General features: G+C 40.5%; 1 protein-coding gene across 3 annotated transcripts in view; it reads left to right on the top strand.

The window, feature by feature from the left end:
* Pkn (serine/threonine-protein kinase N) overlaps nt 1-16,653 on the top strand; it is a 178,157-nt gene that overhangs the window by 1,764 nt on the left and 159,740 nt on the right. For all 3 annotated transcript variants that reach the window (XM_075699852.1, XM_075699861.1, XM_075699868.1), the window contains 2 exons: nt 707-771; nt 5,922-6,266. In XM_075699852.1, the coding sequence (XP_075555967.1) occupies nt 5,936-6,266 (331 nt within the window). In that variant the 5' untranslated portion in view covers nt 707-771; nt 5,922-5,935. The remainder of the gene's footprint in view (nt 1-706; nt 772-5,921; nt 6,267-16,653) is intronic.

Raw genomic sequence — 16,653 nt, 5'->3', positions numbered from 1 at the left:
CCGCTAACTAAGCATAATGCGCTGGTTGTTGTGGAATGCAGTTGCAGTAGCTTGAATGCAGCTTAATTAAAGTGAGTGCTTGTGCTGTGATTTTGTGCAAGCATGATAGTTATGCAGCATCATGCCTTGCATGCATCTTTTCATCAGTCTGTGATCGTGGATTAGTGTTGGATGTTGGTATTGGTACCTGAAACTTAAAAAGAGCATTTCATTATTTAAGTTTCATGGTAGGTGTCAGTATGTGGCTTTGATGAATGCGTCTCTAAAACTGCAGCTTTTTTGTTTTACTGCTTTGAATTTTCGCGGGAGATTAAGTGATAGATTAAATTGCCCTCTGTAATTATTTATTTTATTTATATATGTATATCTTTACTTATTTGGCCATGCTGTTCCCCTTAACCGACACTTTTTGATGTTGCACTCGAGTAACTTCACAATTGGTCAAGAGCAAAACTAGGTGGAATGTAGTTGTACTCTTTAAAGAAATCTTTGCCACATAACTGCACAAAGTCCTGCTTCGTTATCCATGGATAGTCTTGTTTTAATTATGAATATTCTTGTAAAGAAAGATGAAGAAAAAAATTATATACCAAAGGTTGATGTGCCAAGGTGCTTATGTCTTGTCTCAGTAGTCCCCATTTCACTGCATAACTTTAGTGCACTAACTTCTTTTTCACCAGTTTCACTTTTCTCATTTGATTTGCAGAGGTGACAATTCCCTCTAAATGCCTCTACCTTAACATCTGCCCAAGGCTACTCGTGGACTTGGTGGTGAGTTATGATCAGCTAATAACACACTTCTGTAATAATCCACAGATCTGTAGCTCCTGTTCGCTTTATTTTGCCTTCTGCGGGAAAGCTTCTACTCCATCAGCAGTCTCTGTTAAAGAAGGGACGCTTTTGTAATTTATTCATTGACTAATTTAGTTCGTTATGAAGAGCCCCATCCTTTCTTATTATATATTGAATACAACTTTCAGATTGACTTTCAAAAAGCTGCTTTCTAAAAAAATTTGCCAGCAGATGAAATGAAACAAAATTCCACTTGGTTGAAGTGGAATCTTTCCAGGAAAATGAATTGATACTATTGTGGGCTGAAGGCCTGGCAGCTGAAACTTGTGTGCAGCTTCTTGCAGTGCAAATTGCATGTACATTGACTAGATTTAGTAACGAGCATAATCATTAAGCGGTGCCTTTTGTAGAGTAGAGTACAAATTTCACTCCTTTAGTGCACTTAAGGAATCACATACAACAATGTATTGTTAATTCCTCAAGTTCTAAAATAAGACTGTGATAGTTTAATTTTTGTGACATGGCTTCAGTGCTGTAGTATAGGGTAGTGTAGGAAATCGTTGGTTGGAGTTGACTTTAAACATTTTGGCATTCCATCATGCCAATGATGTTACTAGCTTTTGTAATGTAAACATGCGTGCCACAGCAGTAGCGTTACAAATTATGATGCTGCCAGTGGCAGCTATTTGAATGGGCAACTTTCTGTGTGCTTAAAGGGACACTAAAGAGACAAATGATTTCTTCTGCGTCAGTAAATTACCTCTCTAGGACACCAAAAACACCACTCTTACTACGATAAGACACTTGGTAAGCCAGAAAAAGTGCAAGAACGAAAGACGGGTGGCGACGCCTCCTTGAAGTTCCCGCACCTGTGTGACGTCATGCATTCTGATGGCATCTTCTACGGCCTACTTAATTATATAGCGGTACAGATTGACTAAATTGTGTTCTAAAGGAACCAAATATTAAACATTGCGATTTTCGGGAACCTTTACTCAGCCAATGCGCCCAAATGCAAGAACATACTTTGGAATTCCTGACGTCACACTGACGTACCGGCATCTGGGTTTCGGCGCGAAATTCAAATACTGATACTTTGACCTCCATTGCCTCATCTAATAATTTAACTATTATTTTGAAATGACTGCCTGCAGTGTTCTCAAACAATGCTTTATTAGCCTAAACTGATTTGTTGTTTCGCTTTAGTGTCCCTTTAACATCACAACATTGTGAAGTTGAATTGAGTTGTGAAGGATTCTTATGGCACAATTTTTGTTTTGCCTCTTGCTATACTGCAGCTCACTCATCTGTAGAATAGATGGATCTTTATGATGTGTTTTGTTCTTTGGGTTAGTGAAATTTATTGGTGAAATGAATTAGTGGTGCCTGCAGTATGAGTTAACTGCACTGATTGCCCCATTTGATGTACATTTATTATTGAAGTGCATATTTATTGTGCTACCACAGTGCTTCACTACATTAATGCCTCCTGTGTTGCCGAAGGCAACAATTGAGTGCATGTGCATACCAGACCGTCTATGCATATATGGTGGTGGGATACAGTGGAAATGATTGTGCATGCATGGCCAGTGCCTGGAAATGCCCAAAACAATGGGCTTGTAGTGGTCGAGTGTTAAACTGACGTGAACACGTTGAGAAATGCACAAGAAAATATAAAGGCTTCTTAGGTGTCTCTTTCAGTGCCTTTTGCATGCTCTTTGTCATTTGGATGTGTTGCTTATCATCCGAGGTTGTGTAGCTTGTAATGATTTTTCACTCTGTGAACCTGACTGAGAATACTATTTCTTTAGAAATTATGCATGAATAGCATTGTTGATGTTTATTTCTAGGCAACTTAATTGGGAATTATGACGATTTTTCTAATGTCAGTAGAGTAGTTGTCTGCATCACTTGTTTGGTATTTTGAAATATGTTTCTTCTTATCTGACCATACAAGATTAAAAGAGAAAGGGCTTGCCATTTAAGGTGTCAGCAATTCTGGTGTTACACCCTATTGAAACAGTTTGTCAATTATAACCGATTGAGCTTATATTAAAAGTTCAAAAATTTTGTATTGGGGATAGGTGAAACAATTTCTGTTAAAGTACAGACAGTATGCGTTTCTCCTGGGCAATTATAATGTAACGATTCCTTTCGCTCACCTGTATTCCTTTATCATCCATCGCTCGCAGGCGGCTTATCCTGCTGATAAGGAAGGCGGTACACCAAACAGACCTCTGACAAATAAAGGGCAAAGAATGCAAATAGAATCATTACATTATACCAGTCATGATCTAGTAGCCAGATAAATATTACCTAGACAAGGCTAAATTAGCTCCGAATGTTTTGACTATGCATAGTGTTGGAATTTGTGTGCAGTGTTCTTGTTGTTGGAGGAAACGGTGTGCAAAGTGTTTACTTTCGACATATCCAGCTGCTTTGTAAGCCATTATAAAACTTCCCTTTTCTCTAACTATAGTTTTAATTGATGTTAAAATGAGAAAAGTTTGCCTGTGAAAGCACACTTACGGCATCAAAAAATCATAATGGATGGCGTATTTTGCATTATTCGTCTTAACATTTGACCACAGGCACAGATATTCAGTGTATTGCAGGGTTATTTTGAGTGGGCGAGACATGAATTTTGGAAGCACATTGTTCGAAAAGGGAAGAACTTTGGTGAACCATTCTGCTCTTCATCAGACCCGCCGTGGTTGCTCAGTGGCTATGGTGTTGGGCTGCTGAGCACGAGGTCGCGGGATCGAATCCCGGCCACAGCGGCCGCATTTCGATGGGGGCAAATTACGAGAATACCCATGTACTTAGATTTAGGTGCACGTTAAAGAACCCCAGGTGGTCAAAATTTCCGGAGTCCTCCACTACGGCGTGCCTCATAATCAGAAAGTGGTTTTGGCACGTCCCCATAATTTCTTTTTTTTTTTTTTTTTTTTTGCTCTTCATCAGCTGACTTGTTTGTGTACATGAGCTTAGTTGTTTCCTTAAGAGAATTTTTCTTAAAAATTTTCTGTGGCAAGCATTTACTTCATGCACCAAAATTTCCGTTTTTGGTTACACAAAAACAGGCTATCTTGCCAGTGTATATTGAAATTATTGGTAATTATAGACACCATGCTGGGTTACTTTGTCCCACTGGCTCTATTAAGTGCAGTGTACTTATTAACAAATACATTCAAAATCTTGTATAAGCACTTTTCACCCGTTGTTAAATGTACATTGAAAGGGCCGCTACCACTACAATAGTCAGTTCTCGTGGTAAAATTACTTTCTCACCTACCTTATTTTCACTATAAGGCGTTCACTTCTCTGAAAGTTAGGAACACATGCATTTTGCCATGCTTTCAAAATGTTTTACCTACTCTTGAATGCATTGATGGAGACAAATCAGCAGTTCAAATCTGCTCTAAAGACTAAGAGCATGAGGCATCTGCAAAGCATACCTCTGTATGTTTTGCTTAATTTACAGTATATAATTGAATGCTACATTTGTATGACATGTGGTGGAGTGTTTTAATGCCATGTAATTTTTTAGGAGCTTTGGTTTTAATCTTCAGAGTAATATATGTCATCATTGGGGCAGTCATGTAGAATTTAAAAACCCAGTGAGTGCTGTCACACATCTCTTCACGAAGGGTGTGTGTGTGTTCCTGCCTGTCGGACACATGCCATCTACTGTTGCTGTTTGACGAAGGCTTACATAGTGGCCTTTGTTTTTGTTCCCACATGGCGTCCTAGGCATCTGTGGCGTCTCAAACGAAGCGTTACAGACGGCTTGCAGCGTACAGTGTAGATGTATGGATGGGTTGGTATTTATGTACCTTTGTCTTTTAAGCGTTGCCTCTTGGCTTCAAGGGGCTAGGATATATGCCATTAAACTGGTATCTTCAATAAAATCATAGTGTAGGTCTGATAAATGAGTTCTTTGTGAAGTTGAATCTTGTGCTGAAAGAGAGCACACACAAGCAGTGAGAGAAATTTGGACTTGTTCCATAATTATGCCACCTTCTTACTCCTTATGAGCAGCAGTTATAGGTGTTTTTCTGAGGTTGAGGACAAAGTTGTGTGAAGGTCAGCAGCAGTATTTTTTTAATGATCCATTTAATTTTTCAGTCTTCTTATCAGCTGTGCCCAGTCTTCGTGATAGTGGTGGCACAGCAGTGCGGGAGCCAACCACAGAGGGGCAATGGACAGAAAATGGAATGGATTGTTAAAAAATATGGAAGCTTTCCATGCACTTATCCTTGCTTGTTATTGAGCAAGTCTAATCGGTCAACATTATTGAAGTATTTAACAGTGGTGTGTCTAGGCTTGGGCTGAGAGGTAACATTGTTAGCAATGCTTTTTCTTGATAGCAACAGTTCTTGCACTGTCTAATGGCAGCTAATGTCCAAGGTTAGGCTCTATTGAGGGACAAGTGGTTGCTGTGCACCAAGTAGCTGAAGTGCTAATTCATGCACAAAAACTTGTCGCTTGAAATCAGGCATGTCCACTATGGAAAAAAAAAAAAAAAAGGCATAGAGCGCGCACAATAATTTCTCACCGACACTATGCAACTAATGAGGTCTTGCTACAAGTGATGCACAGTTGGTTTTTTGGTCTTGAAATTGCAGCTCCTGTCTCGCATCCAGTTTACTGTAGGCCTAGCAGGTCTTTTGCTGCCGCAAAGGTCCAGGCAGTAGGTTTTAGTGATTTTTAGCGTGCGAGTTAATTGGAAAGTATAGTTGTAGCTCACGAAAGCCTCATTGGTATGGAATGGTAAGCTAAAATTTGTTTGTTGTTGTAGGGTTCTTTATGCATTAATTAGCTCCTATATATGTTTTAAAGGTCAGTCAGCCTTTTGTACACATTGTATTGGGAGCCCACAGCTTTGCTGATACCACCCTGGGGTATTCATAGCAATATCAGAACATCATAGCATGACCACTGTACTAGTTATCCATAACATTTCCCTCTAGAACCGAAATCATTGGAAAATAACAGTTATACTCCTGATACTGTTTTCCCTGACTGATGTTTGCAAGGTCTGGCAAACATGGCCATCTGCTGGGAAAACAGGAACAATTCTTTATTTCTTTTAATTATAAATGGCGTTGACCTTGATTTTCTTTCAGTCTGGGCTCCAGACATGAGCAGAGTGGCCTCTCAGGAGATAGCTGGCAAGTACGGCTTGTGCGGAGCATCACGGGCTAGCGGGGATGGCGGTGGTGGTGGAAATGAGCCCAGCCTTCAACGGCAATTGGAGGAGCTCAAGCGTAAGCTCAAGGAGGACATACGCAAAGAGCTAAAGATAAAAGAGGGTGCTGAAAATCTGCGCAAGGCAACCACCGACCGCAAGAGCCTGTCCCATGTGAACTCCATTGTCAAGAAAGCCAATTCACGCCTCAATGACCTGCAGCGGCAACTCAGTGACCTCACCGCTGATATTCTGGTCACCCAGGGGCATCCGTCACCCGAAGGTGAATGTCCTTCAGAGACTCATTTTGCATGCTACATCATACATGTGCAAAGAGCAAGTTAAATGCCATGTTTTAGCATTAAGTTTGCTCGTGAAAGTATGCATGCTCAATCTGATCTTGTGCACCGTCAGCTCAAAAGTAAATAATTTTCATGAAATGTTTGTTGGGGGAGCATCATCTTGTTATTTATTTAACGGGAGCCTTTCACAAACAATTTTATTCTGTTAAATCTTGGTAATAAATTGCTTACTTAACCTGCTTCAGTTGGAGCATTGAGTGGAATTAAATAATGAAGCAAGGTGGGAATTTTGATCTCTCCATAATCTCTTCCTGATTTATTAAATTTGCTCATTCCGTCAAGATTTGTCGAGCAGTACTTCATTCTTTTGAGAATGGTGTCTGCCCTAGCTCATCGGATGCATATTTGCAAAATCATTTCCAGCAGTAAAGCAGGGCGACGCACACTAGGAAGAAAGGCACACTGCACTCTGATGGATTAGCATCTAAACGTTTAAATTGATTCAGCGGATAATACAGAAAAAACAACAGTGCATAAAGTTGGTGGTCTTCCGCTTGTCATGCCAATAAATTTGCTTCTTAATTTGGTATATTAGGCTTGGTAGGTAGCCTTTATCGTTTTTGGGTTGTCGTATTGTTTTCTTTTTCTGTTTATTGTTGGTGCACTGAGGCATGCTTAATCCTTACAGATTTTTGAAGTTCTCTTTTTAGCTGATTTGGAGAATTACGCATTGGCAGTGTGAGCACAGTTGCAATTATCTTTAGATGTGGCAAATTCCTAACAGTTGTTTATTTATTCAGCCTATTGCCACTATCATCTGAATGGTTACAAGTATGTAAACAAGTATATAAAGCTTTAGCTGTGGCGCTGGCTAGTTGTTTTCGCTTCTGATCTCGAGTTCACAGAATTGCCCTTGGCAGTCTAAAATCTTGCTTCCTCCATGACAATTCAGTGTATAGAATGCTTTATAGTGTCCTTTTTTTAAAGTACTGTGTTCCTATCTAATGCTCGAGTGCTAGCTAGCTTTCTAAGCACACACTAGTGCAGACAGGAGCAGGCCGCTGCTGCATGCACTCCCTTAAATATGATCTGTTTAAAGTGACATGGCAGCGAACATCTGCTCTGCCGCCACCTCATAAAGGGAAATTCGAGGTGTGACCATGCTGTGCCGGTACTTCCACGATGGTGTGAGCACAATTAGTCTGTTTTGCCGCCCGTGATGCACTGAGGGCAACATCATCTGGTGGTGTTCAGGGAACGGAGCTTTCCATTTGAGTTTGCAGGCTGCTTGTCTGAGACTATACACCTATATAGGACCAGTTTTGAGACATGCGTACCCGTAATGTAACACTAATACAGGGTGATTTTTTTTAGCTGCACCAAATTTTTGAAATATTGCCTGTGGCAGATAGCACAATTCTAGCCCTTGATCTAAATTATTCAAAAAGGTAGCCATTACTTGTATGAGAAATCAAAATGCTTAAGTTAGTAATTAAACAATTATGCTAATTTTCTTTTCAATTAATTACTTTACGGCACATATTTCAAGCTACGAATTTTGGCTAGTGAGTATGCACTGCACATAGACTTGGAACGAATTCTCGGGACTACGCCAGTTTCTAAGTAATTTTTCTGAACAAGTGTCCGATGAAATGCATTGGCGTTTCAGTTATTTTTGAGCATCAATACATAAAACAGCATTTTCTTAAACAAGTAAGTGGAACAACAGTGCATTTTTAGCACAAGTTTGACAGCACAAATCTCGAAACCAGTGCCATCCTCAAAATTTGTTACAAGTTGATAGGCTTTGCATACTCACTAGCTGCAATTCTTAGATTGAACTAAGTGCTGTAAATAGTTAAAAAATGAATTAGTGTGATTGTTAATTATTCAATTAAGTATGTTTTCTTGTACAAGTAATGGGCATCTCATAAACTAATTTAGGTAAAGGGTTAGAATTGTGCTATCTACCACAGGCAATTTTTGAAAATTTGGTGCAGCTAAAGAAACTCCCTGTCCCTCGGTTTCCTTTCTTCTCGTTCATATATAGGCTGTCCCAGGTAAATGTTTGCTGTTGCTTGGAGATGCTCAGACTATCTTTTAAATTCTGCCTAATTTGATAATTAGTCTTAATTAATCATGTGCTACATAAAAGTGTTTTTCAGAGCGTGAATGAAGCCCATGAATAAGCGTAAAGTGCCTCAAGTGGCCAGTCACGTGGCAATTTTGTGTGCATTCGCCGGCTTCTTTTACGCTCGCAAAAACTTTTTTTTTTTTTGTAGCATGTATTGAGCAACAGAAAGCTGTGTCAGAAGTTTTTGAAGTTGCTGTACAATTTTCACGTTGACACTTTGAATATAATTATATTTGAAATGTTCATTAATAAATACTAATTATCTAATTAGGCAGAATAAAAAAAATAATCTATCTCCAAGCGGCAACAAATAACATCGCCTTGGTTCTGTTCAGCTATGTGGCATTTGCATATATTTAATGTTTGGCTCAAGTTATGTGGGACACAATTTTTAGACCCGTTGTATCGGGAAAAAAAGTGTGCGTTAGATTCGAGTAAATACGGTATGTCAGGATAGTTCAGGTTGACTTACCAGCTGTTGAGAGAGAATCTCACTTGGGACAAAGTTTGGGCATCATACCATGCAATGAGCTTGCTGTCAGTTGATAGAAATAGCTCTTATGCGAAAAATTTGCTTCTGTATGCATGTCTTTTTTATTCGTATTTGAGAATGTTCGACTCGATTTGCAATGGCTTTTACCATTTTTTTTTTCAAAGATATTTAATTCGTGGTGCATTTTACTAACCCCTCTCTTCTGTTTCTTTTTTGAATAAAATAAACACTACTCCCTATAGACCTTTTCATCGGGCGAGGAGCATGGGCGTGCGGAGAGCCTTTCCTTCGCTTTGGCTTGGGCGATCCGGCGCTGCGCTACTTGAAAGTATTGCTGCCACGTGCTGCGGAACGATTTGGAGATGTTTTAGATGGTACTTTGGAAAATTTACGCCATGTCCGTTCATATATGGTCGTCAGGGAAGCGTTTTGGTGCATTGGTAACTACAGTATAGGCGGAAATATCTCTTGGGGGCGCAAAAATGTAACACACTTTATCAGCTGCGGTGTACGCACATTATCAGTCGCGGTGTGTGTATGTGTTGTGAACTATTTTGCTTACATAGGTTTTAATTCAACAAAGAAAACCGGTGTCTCTGTATTAGCAGCATGAAATGGTAAATCTGCTCACTATCTGATCGCCTGGCGTAGGGAGTAAAACATAAAGCATAAGAGCGCATGCTCGTGCACGGCCAACCTAAGGCAACCACGAAACATCTAAGCAGCAGGCACTATCAAATATTTGTGATGCACTGGCATCGTTCTCGCGCATTTCAAGTCTGGTAGGCTTCAAATTACCATACGTCGCTAGCCTTCCTGCATGAGGCCGATGGCGCTGCTCAACATAGCAATCACTGTGGTTGGTGAACCAACACGATAAATATGTAAGCTGTGCATTTCGGCATTGCCTTTTTGGCCTGTATACGGCCATAATATATGAGAGGGATCGCATAAAAAGAATGCGATGACTATTTTCGAGTACAAAATTTCCGTGATACGTGTGAGTGCGTCGTAGGGAACGGAATGAACACAACCGAAAAAAAAAATTTGGTTATCATCCTTTTTCTCAAAAAGGCAAGAGAAAATGGGCTAACGCCGCAATACGACTTCGCATAGTCACGCTGCACAACGTTTATAGATCTATAACTGATGAGGCCGTATGCTTGGACGATGTGGTATATAGAACAAAGTTATCAGCAATACAGCACCTACCACTGCTTAGGATGCACGCGCAGTTCGTAAACTGTCATGGGTGGAAACCTCATCCATTGAACCAAGTAGTCACGCAATGTAACCTGCAGCGAACAGTTTGAACGCTTGTCAGAGTATAACATCACAGCTCCTATAGTAGCAGTACGGTACCCACGGTGTTACGATCGTCGCATATATTTCATGGCTCCTAAACTGCAGCTTAGAAATAGAGGATAATACTGCAATAAGGTCACATTAGTGATTGGAACATTCAGAAATACACAATTGATCTCCGAGGCTGATTGTAGGCTCAAATATGCGCGCACATCGTGCTGCGTGTTCCTTCCACCTCAACGCCAGCAGAACTTCCGGCCATGACGCCTTCAGCACGTCTCACAGAACCGTTTACCACGTAGAAGACGCATGTCATACTAAACAGACCGCACAACCGCGAAACGCCAGAACCTACCGCCGAGCGTATACCTGCCATGCAAACGACCGCTTTCACCCAAGCCAGTATGGCGCTGCTCATAGGCGGCGCCACTGCGTTCACAATATGGCGGCGCCTACAAAAAAAACGGTCTATATTCAAAGTGGATTAAGTCGCTTTTTATTTTCTAACATGCTTGCTAGAGAGTGACAGCATTGGGTGGCATGGTGTCAGCCTATCTTGACATAAAACAAAGTTATCTGTCATGCAGGGAATTTTCCAAAGGCACTCAGGGAAAACCTCGAAAACTCTGGGAATTACTCAGGGAATTTTGGAATGTCAACTTGGTAGACACCCTGATTAAGATATGTGTCATACTATTCTGTGCATAGACCTCTCAACATTCTTCCCTCGACAAGCAGAACATGGCTCCTTCGTCCTCATGACACACAGCTAACAGCTACAATGACGAGGCTGAGCGCGTATCATCTACTCCTAGGGGCAGATGACATGACACTAAATTGTCACGTCAATACCATAGTGTCATCTATCATAGTGTCATGACACTATGTAAGATGTTTATGTTGTGTCAAATTGATGGTCAAGTACAAAATGAACTTAGACACTCTAACGGAAAGTCATCATCACCAGCCTTCTTTTTTTCTTCTTTCTTACTTTTTTCTCTTTTCCTAATGTCCACTGCAGGACGAAAGCCCCTCCCAGCGATCTCGAATTACTTGTCTTGCCCTAGCCAATTCCAACATAATTTCATCACCCCACCTAATTTTCTGCTGTTCTCAACTGTGCTTCCCTTCCCTTGGCACCAATTCTGTAACTAATGGTCCATTGGTTATCTGCGCTACGCATTACATGGCCTGTCTAGCTCCATTTATTTCTCATAATGTAAACTAGAATAGTATTGGCTATCACCGTTTGCTCAGTGATCCACACTGCCCTCTTCCCATCTCTTAAAGTTGTGCCTAACATTTTTCGCTCCATCACTCTTTGCGCAGTCCTTAACTTGTTCTCAAGCTTCTTAATTAACCTACAAGTTTCTGCCCCATATGTTAGCGCCGCTGGATTGCAATGATTATAGTTCGTACACTGCATTGGCATATGGTGGTAAGCTCCTATTCAGGATTTGGTAATACCTGCTGTATGCCATGAGAAATAGTCAGGCCATAATAAAGTTATGCAGATCCAACACACATGTTGGAATATATATGAAGTGCAGCTTTTGTGAAGTTTTCACGTCTGCTCTTGCGCTCATGTGCTATGCAATGTTTGGCACACACCAATCGTCTTGAAGAGCTACTTGGCATTGGCACAAGAGAAGAATGCATGCGATTGTGGCTTAATGCCTAGACCACCATCAGGCAGTTGCGCAGGGAGACGTTTTTATTTCACCATTGGACATGTACTTCATTTATTTTCTCTGTGTGAGCTATTCAACAAGACCGCAGCAGCAACCATGGCCAGCAAAATCGGTGAGAGTTCACTGAAATTAGGAGTGTGCAAATAGTGAAATCTCTGAATCAAATATGAATAGTCTAGACAAAACGACCTTGGTATATCGAATAGTTGTCATTTGTAAATGAAGTGAAATATAATGGTTGCGTGAGGTCTATTAAGTAATAAAACGGGTTTATATACATCATTTCATACATGCGTGTAATGCCATTCGCAACTGGATGTCCAGTCAGCTTAGGAGCTTGTAAATGAGAAACAACTGCTTTAGTTATCTACTGCACCATGATAAATGACAGTAATGAACTAAGAGAACAGCACACCAGCAGATGCACGTATAGAGTTCTGTGTTTGTTGAGAGGGAGAATTGTGACAACACCATCTAAAACTAGACTATAAATAATCAATTGCCTTTCCTAAATCGAGACAACACATTCATAAATGAGCTGCCTAAAAGTGAGGCGTTCTTTAAACTTTTTAAACAACTGGAAACTATTAAGCAAAAGTTATCTGCCCCCTTGCGTTCGCTCAGGAACTGGTGCCTCCGCACATCAACCAAGGCTCTCCTGCAGCAAAATTATTCAGAACAGTTCTCACTTGCATCAGTCTCGCTCCCTCATGACTCCAGTAACCATTGTTATTCTTTATGTTTGAATCAGAAATTAATGTTCGACAACTTTGAATAGTGGATTCTCCAATTGAATACAATTTGAATAACAAAGCCTATTTGATTTGTATTCAAAATTTTGAATGATACGCACACCTTAGCATATATAGTATAAATGGGATTTAGTGTTCCTTTAGTTAGTTTGGCAGCTGTTGACAATATTGTTGCTTACAGGTTTATTGGGCAAAGCAGCACAGCTGATCACTAGTGTGTCCCCCTCCTTCCCTCAAGCGTATTTGCACATTTAAATAAAGCAGATGTAATCAAATCTTGTGGAAGGCTATACAGGGTTTTCAACAACTAACACCACTTTTAATAAAAACACTATGCTACCTATGTAGAATATGCTTGTACAGGCTGCTTGTTGCTTTGGCATTCACAATTTTTGAGATAGTCACCAAATACATAATTAACCAACCTCCACATTAATTTTCTCGTTATCGTGATTGTAGTATATTTCTATATTTGAAACTTTAAGACAGTTGTATTTCCATGCTTCTGAATTTCTCATTCAGGGGCTTGGATCTCCACACAATGTCAAGCCCCCATTGTGACATAGCTTACTGTGTGTGGCAGATCGTTTGCAAGTTGGCAGAGATAACAGCTGAGCTTTTGCTATCAAACAGGCAATGCCTGTCCTTTTTCTTTTCCCTCATGACGTTCCCTCATGGCTTGGCATTGTCAAGATCCATGACCCTGAAAGCGAAATTAGTTGACTGAATGTTTAATCTGGTAATGAATATCTTTGAACAGAAGCATTCCAGGAGAATCAAACAAAGTGAAGTTGCCTCCTTAGTAGGATTGTCTTGGTGCTTCAACTATAACTATATACCATATTTGTGACAGCAAAAAGTTAATTCAGAAGTTTTTGTTAATTATGCATTTGATGACTCAGATCACAAAAATTGTGTCTGCCAAAGCACATAAACTGCCTGGGCAAGCAGATTTTGCTCAGCTAGCTAGTTTACATTTAATAAAGACCCCATATATCCTTGTGTAAGGCTTGCACACCATTTTTCTTTTCAACCAGTTGAGGGATTAAATATTTTAATAATTCTTGAGAAGTTATCTGTTTTCAGGCTTTAGCTACCTTCACAGAGTGAGCTAGCTGACAAGTCATCCAGCAGATGTGCCACTGTGATTTTGCATACTAGTTGGTGCTGCATTGCATTGTGCTGCACTGTACGTACTTGTTATTGGTAATGGCGCATTGGCATGTCAGATGATAGTGTTGGAGAAGTTCGGTCAGCCAGAAGCATGCAACATTCATCCAAGAATTTTCTTGGCTTACATAGTTAAATACTCCCTCTGTGAATGCACATGTCGGGGCCACTGTGGTAATGCCTGAACTATCATTTCATTTTTTATTTGGTTTCTGCTGCTGCTGCTGCTTGGTCATTGACAGCTTGTCACAGTGTGCAATTATTTACATAGTGTGCTGATTTCTATATCTCCATGGTGTTCACATTCACATGAAGCTCCCCATAGTTATTTCATTGTGTCAGTTTTGTGCTGTTGATCAGGCTGTATACTGTATATATTCGTCCTGCCATCCACATCCAACAAGTTGTCACCAGGTTCAAACAATCAGAGTAGCCATATTTCAGGCATATATGTCGTACGAGATGCTGTTTTGTACCTTGTTGGGTTATACTTTGCTTTCCTACATCGCGGGCAGGAAACACTCCTGGGGGGGCAGGCTTGTGTGTATGGCTTGTAGTTTCTTTTCCTCGATTCTGATGCACACATTCATTTTAGTAACTAATTAGTTTTCCTGAACTTAACATATAAACACTCTCCCCTTCCCATCCTCTCTCCCTTGCAGTCTTCCTGAAGAAAAGATTCACTTGAAAAATGAGTAGATACGGTAAAGGACGCAATAATGGGGGGGGGGGGTGCTGCTACTTGGTGTGCTTTCTAATATTTATATTGCTTTAGAAATGTTTCTCTTTAAGCTCTTGGTTTTCCAATTATAAGATGACTGGTGTGAACTTTGGGGCACTGTAATACTGTAATGAGTAAGGCACAGATTCGTTACAAATTTATATGTTAAAGGGCCCCTGAAATGGTTCAGACAAATTTTGTAGACACGTAGAGTACAGCTAAAGTTAATCATTCAGACCACAATTTGTGTGAAACGTCTCATATTAAGAGAGCTACGGTTCATTACAAGTTACCCTCCTCCGTAGTCATGCATTTTCTCCTCAACTCATTCGCCGAGTGGTCGGGGCAAAGCTCCGCCTTCACTGGCTCTGCGTCATGATGGCATGTTGTGTCATCGACTTCTGGTTCTCTAGGAGCGCGCGCGCGAAGCCTCTCCAAACTCTCCTCCAGCTTCTTGGCAGTCGACCCCAAGCGAGAGCTATCGAAGCAGCGTGCAGTGTGAGCATTCTGTCGCAGTGCCGAACATGTCTGGCATTCCGGTAACCACAGGCGAGCTTGGCACTTCGACGGAACGGTGGGGGCATAAACTCAAGCTGGTGAAGGAGCTTCAGCGTAGACGTACGGGAGCTGCCTGATCGGTCTCCACGGTCTAGCCATCTGTTGGCGCAGAGCTTAACCAGCCAAACAAAGAGCTAATATTGCTTTAACCAAGTGTAAAACATTCTAAACATTTACTAAAACAATGCGTTAATGATTACACTCCTGCGAAAAATTTACACCAGCAGCAAAGAAGAATACATTTTTTTACTGTAAATGGGTGTTTGAGCTCTATGCCACCAGGTAGCTGCACCGTGCAGACCATTCACATTTACGCTTCTACTCATCCCGTGAAATATCCCACAAGGGGACACGGCCAGGCCCTGTCTCCTTGCGCTTGCGTTTACCCTAATACTGGACTCACGAAACACTATTGCATTAGTAATCTTCTGGTGTAAAGTGACGGCTGCAAACGCACAAATCCTGGCACTGATTGGATAGCGGCAGTCCGATGCGCTGCAGCCAGTCCGCTCGTCTGCTGCTTTGCAGAGGGACACAATGTCAGAGCTTGACATATTGCCGGTCGCTACGTTTGCAGTCCACAACGCAACAAAGTTAAATCATAGTGCTTGCGAAAAGACTGAGACCGACTCTGACCGCGGAACTCTCATCAAAATGGAGCACATTGTAACACAAGCAGACGCTTGCTATGTGTCGGAAGTGCTTAAGTGTGGTGAGAAATTGCTTTTGTGCATTCTCTTTCTGTTACTTTCTTTTATAGAATTAAATTAACTAACATTCCAACTATTACAAACATCATTTGTTCACCATAAAGGTGGAAAAATTATAGATGATGCGCCCTGGGCAGCCAATCGGATAGCTCGCCCACATGACGTCAATTGGGTGATTTACGTCCTATGGGTGGGGGCAGCTGAAAATTCCGCCGAGCAGCGTGCTGCGATTGGCAGCGATGCACATATTTAAAACCTTATAATAAATTACACGCTTTACGCGGAGCACTTAGATGTGTGAATTAATGATCAGAAGTACCTACTATAATGACTCAGTGCGTTTGTAGAAAATCGTCAAAATCGTTTCAGGGTCCCTTTAATGCAGTTGCATTGCTCTCTAGAATAACTTATCAGTGGTAATTATAGTGTGCTGTTTTTTTTTTAAATTAAAGAGACGTATATAACGGGAAAATACACTAGCAATAATGCTAATGCAAAAGACATTACCTACCTACAGTATGAATTATCAGTCTGACAAACATGAAATACAAGCAATGTATTTAAAGTGCACTCTGTATAAAGCAAAGCATTTTCATATATATTATAAGGAAAGAAAATTATCTTAACTGGATAAAGTGAATGTCAACATAGTGGTTAATAACACATTTTTTGTTTAATGTTTTTTTCACTATTGTGATAGTTTAAATTTGTTTTAAGCTTATTGAGAAGTAATGTTATTTGCTATGTCATGTTATGCCCCGTGTTTTATGTTGTTTTGTCTTTCAACTCGTGCATATAAATGTGTATGAACTTTGTTTACATCATAATATGCAC

The sequence above is a fragment of the Dermacentor variabilis genome, chromosome 1, assembly GCF_050947875.1.
Source record: "Dermacentor variabilis isolate Ectoservices chromosome 1, ASM5094787v1, whole genome shotgun sequence".
Classification (NCBI taxonomy): domain Eukaryota; kingdom Metazoa; phylum Arthropoda; class Arachnida; order Ixodida; family Ixodidae; genus Dermacentor; species Dermacentor variabilis.
This window is presented reverse-complemented; position numbering and strand designations above follow the sequence as displayed.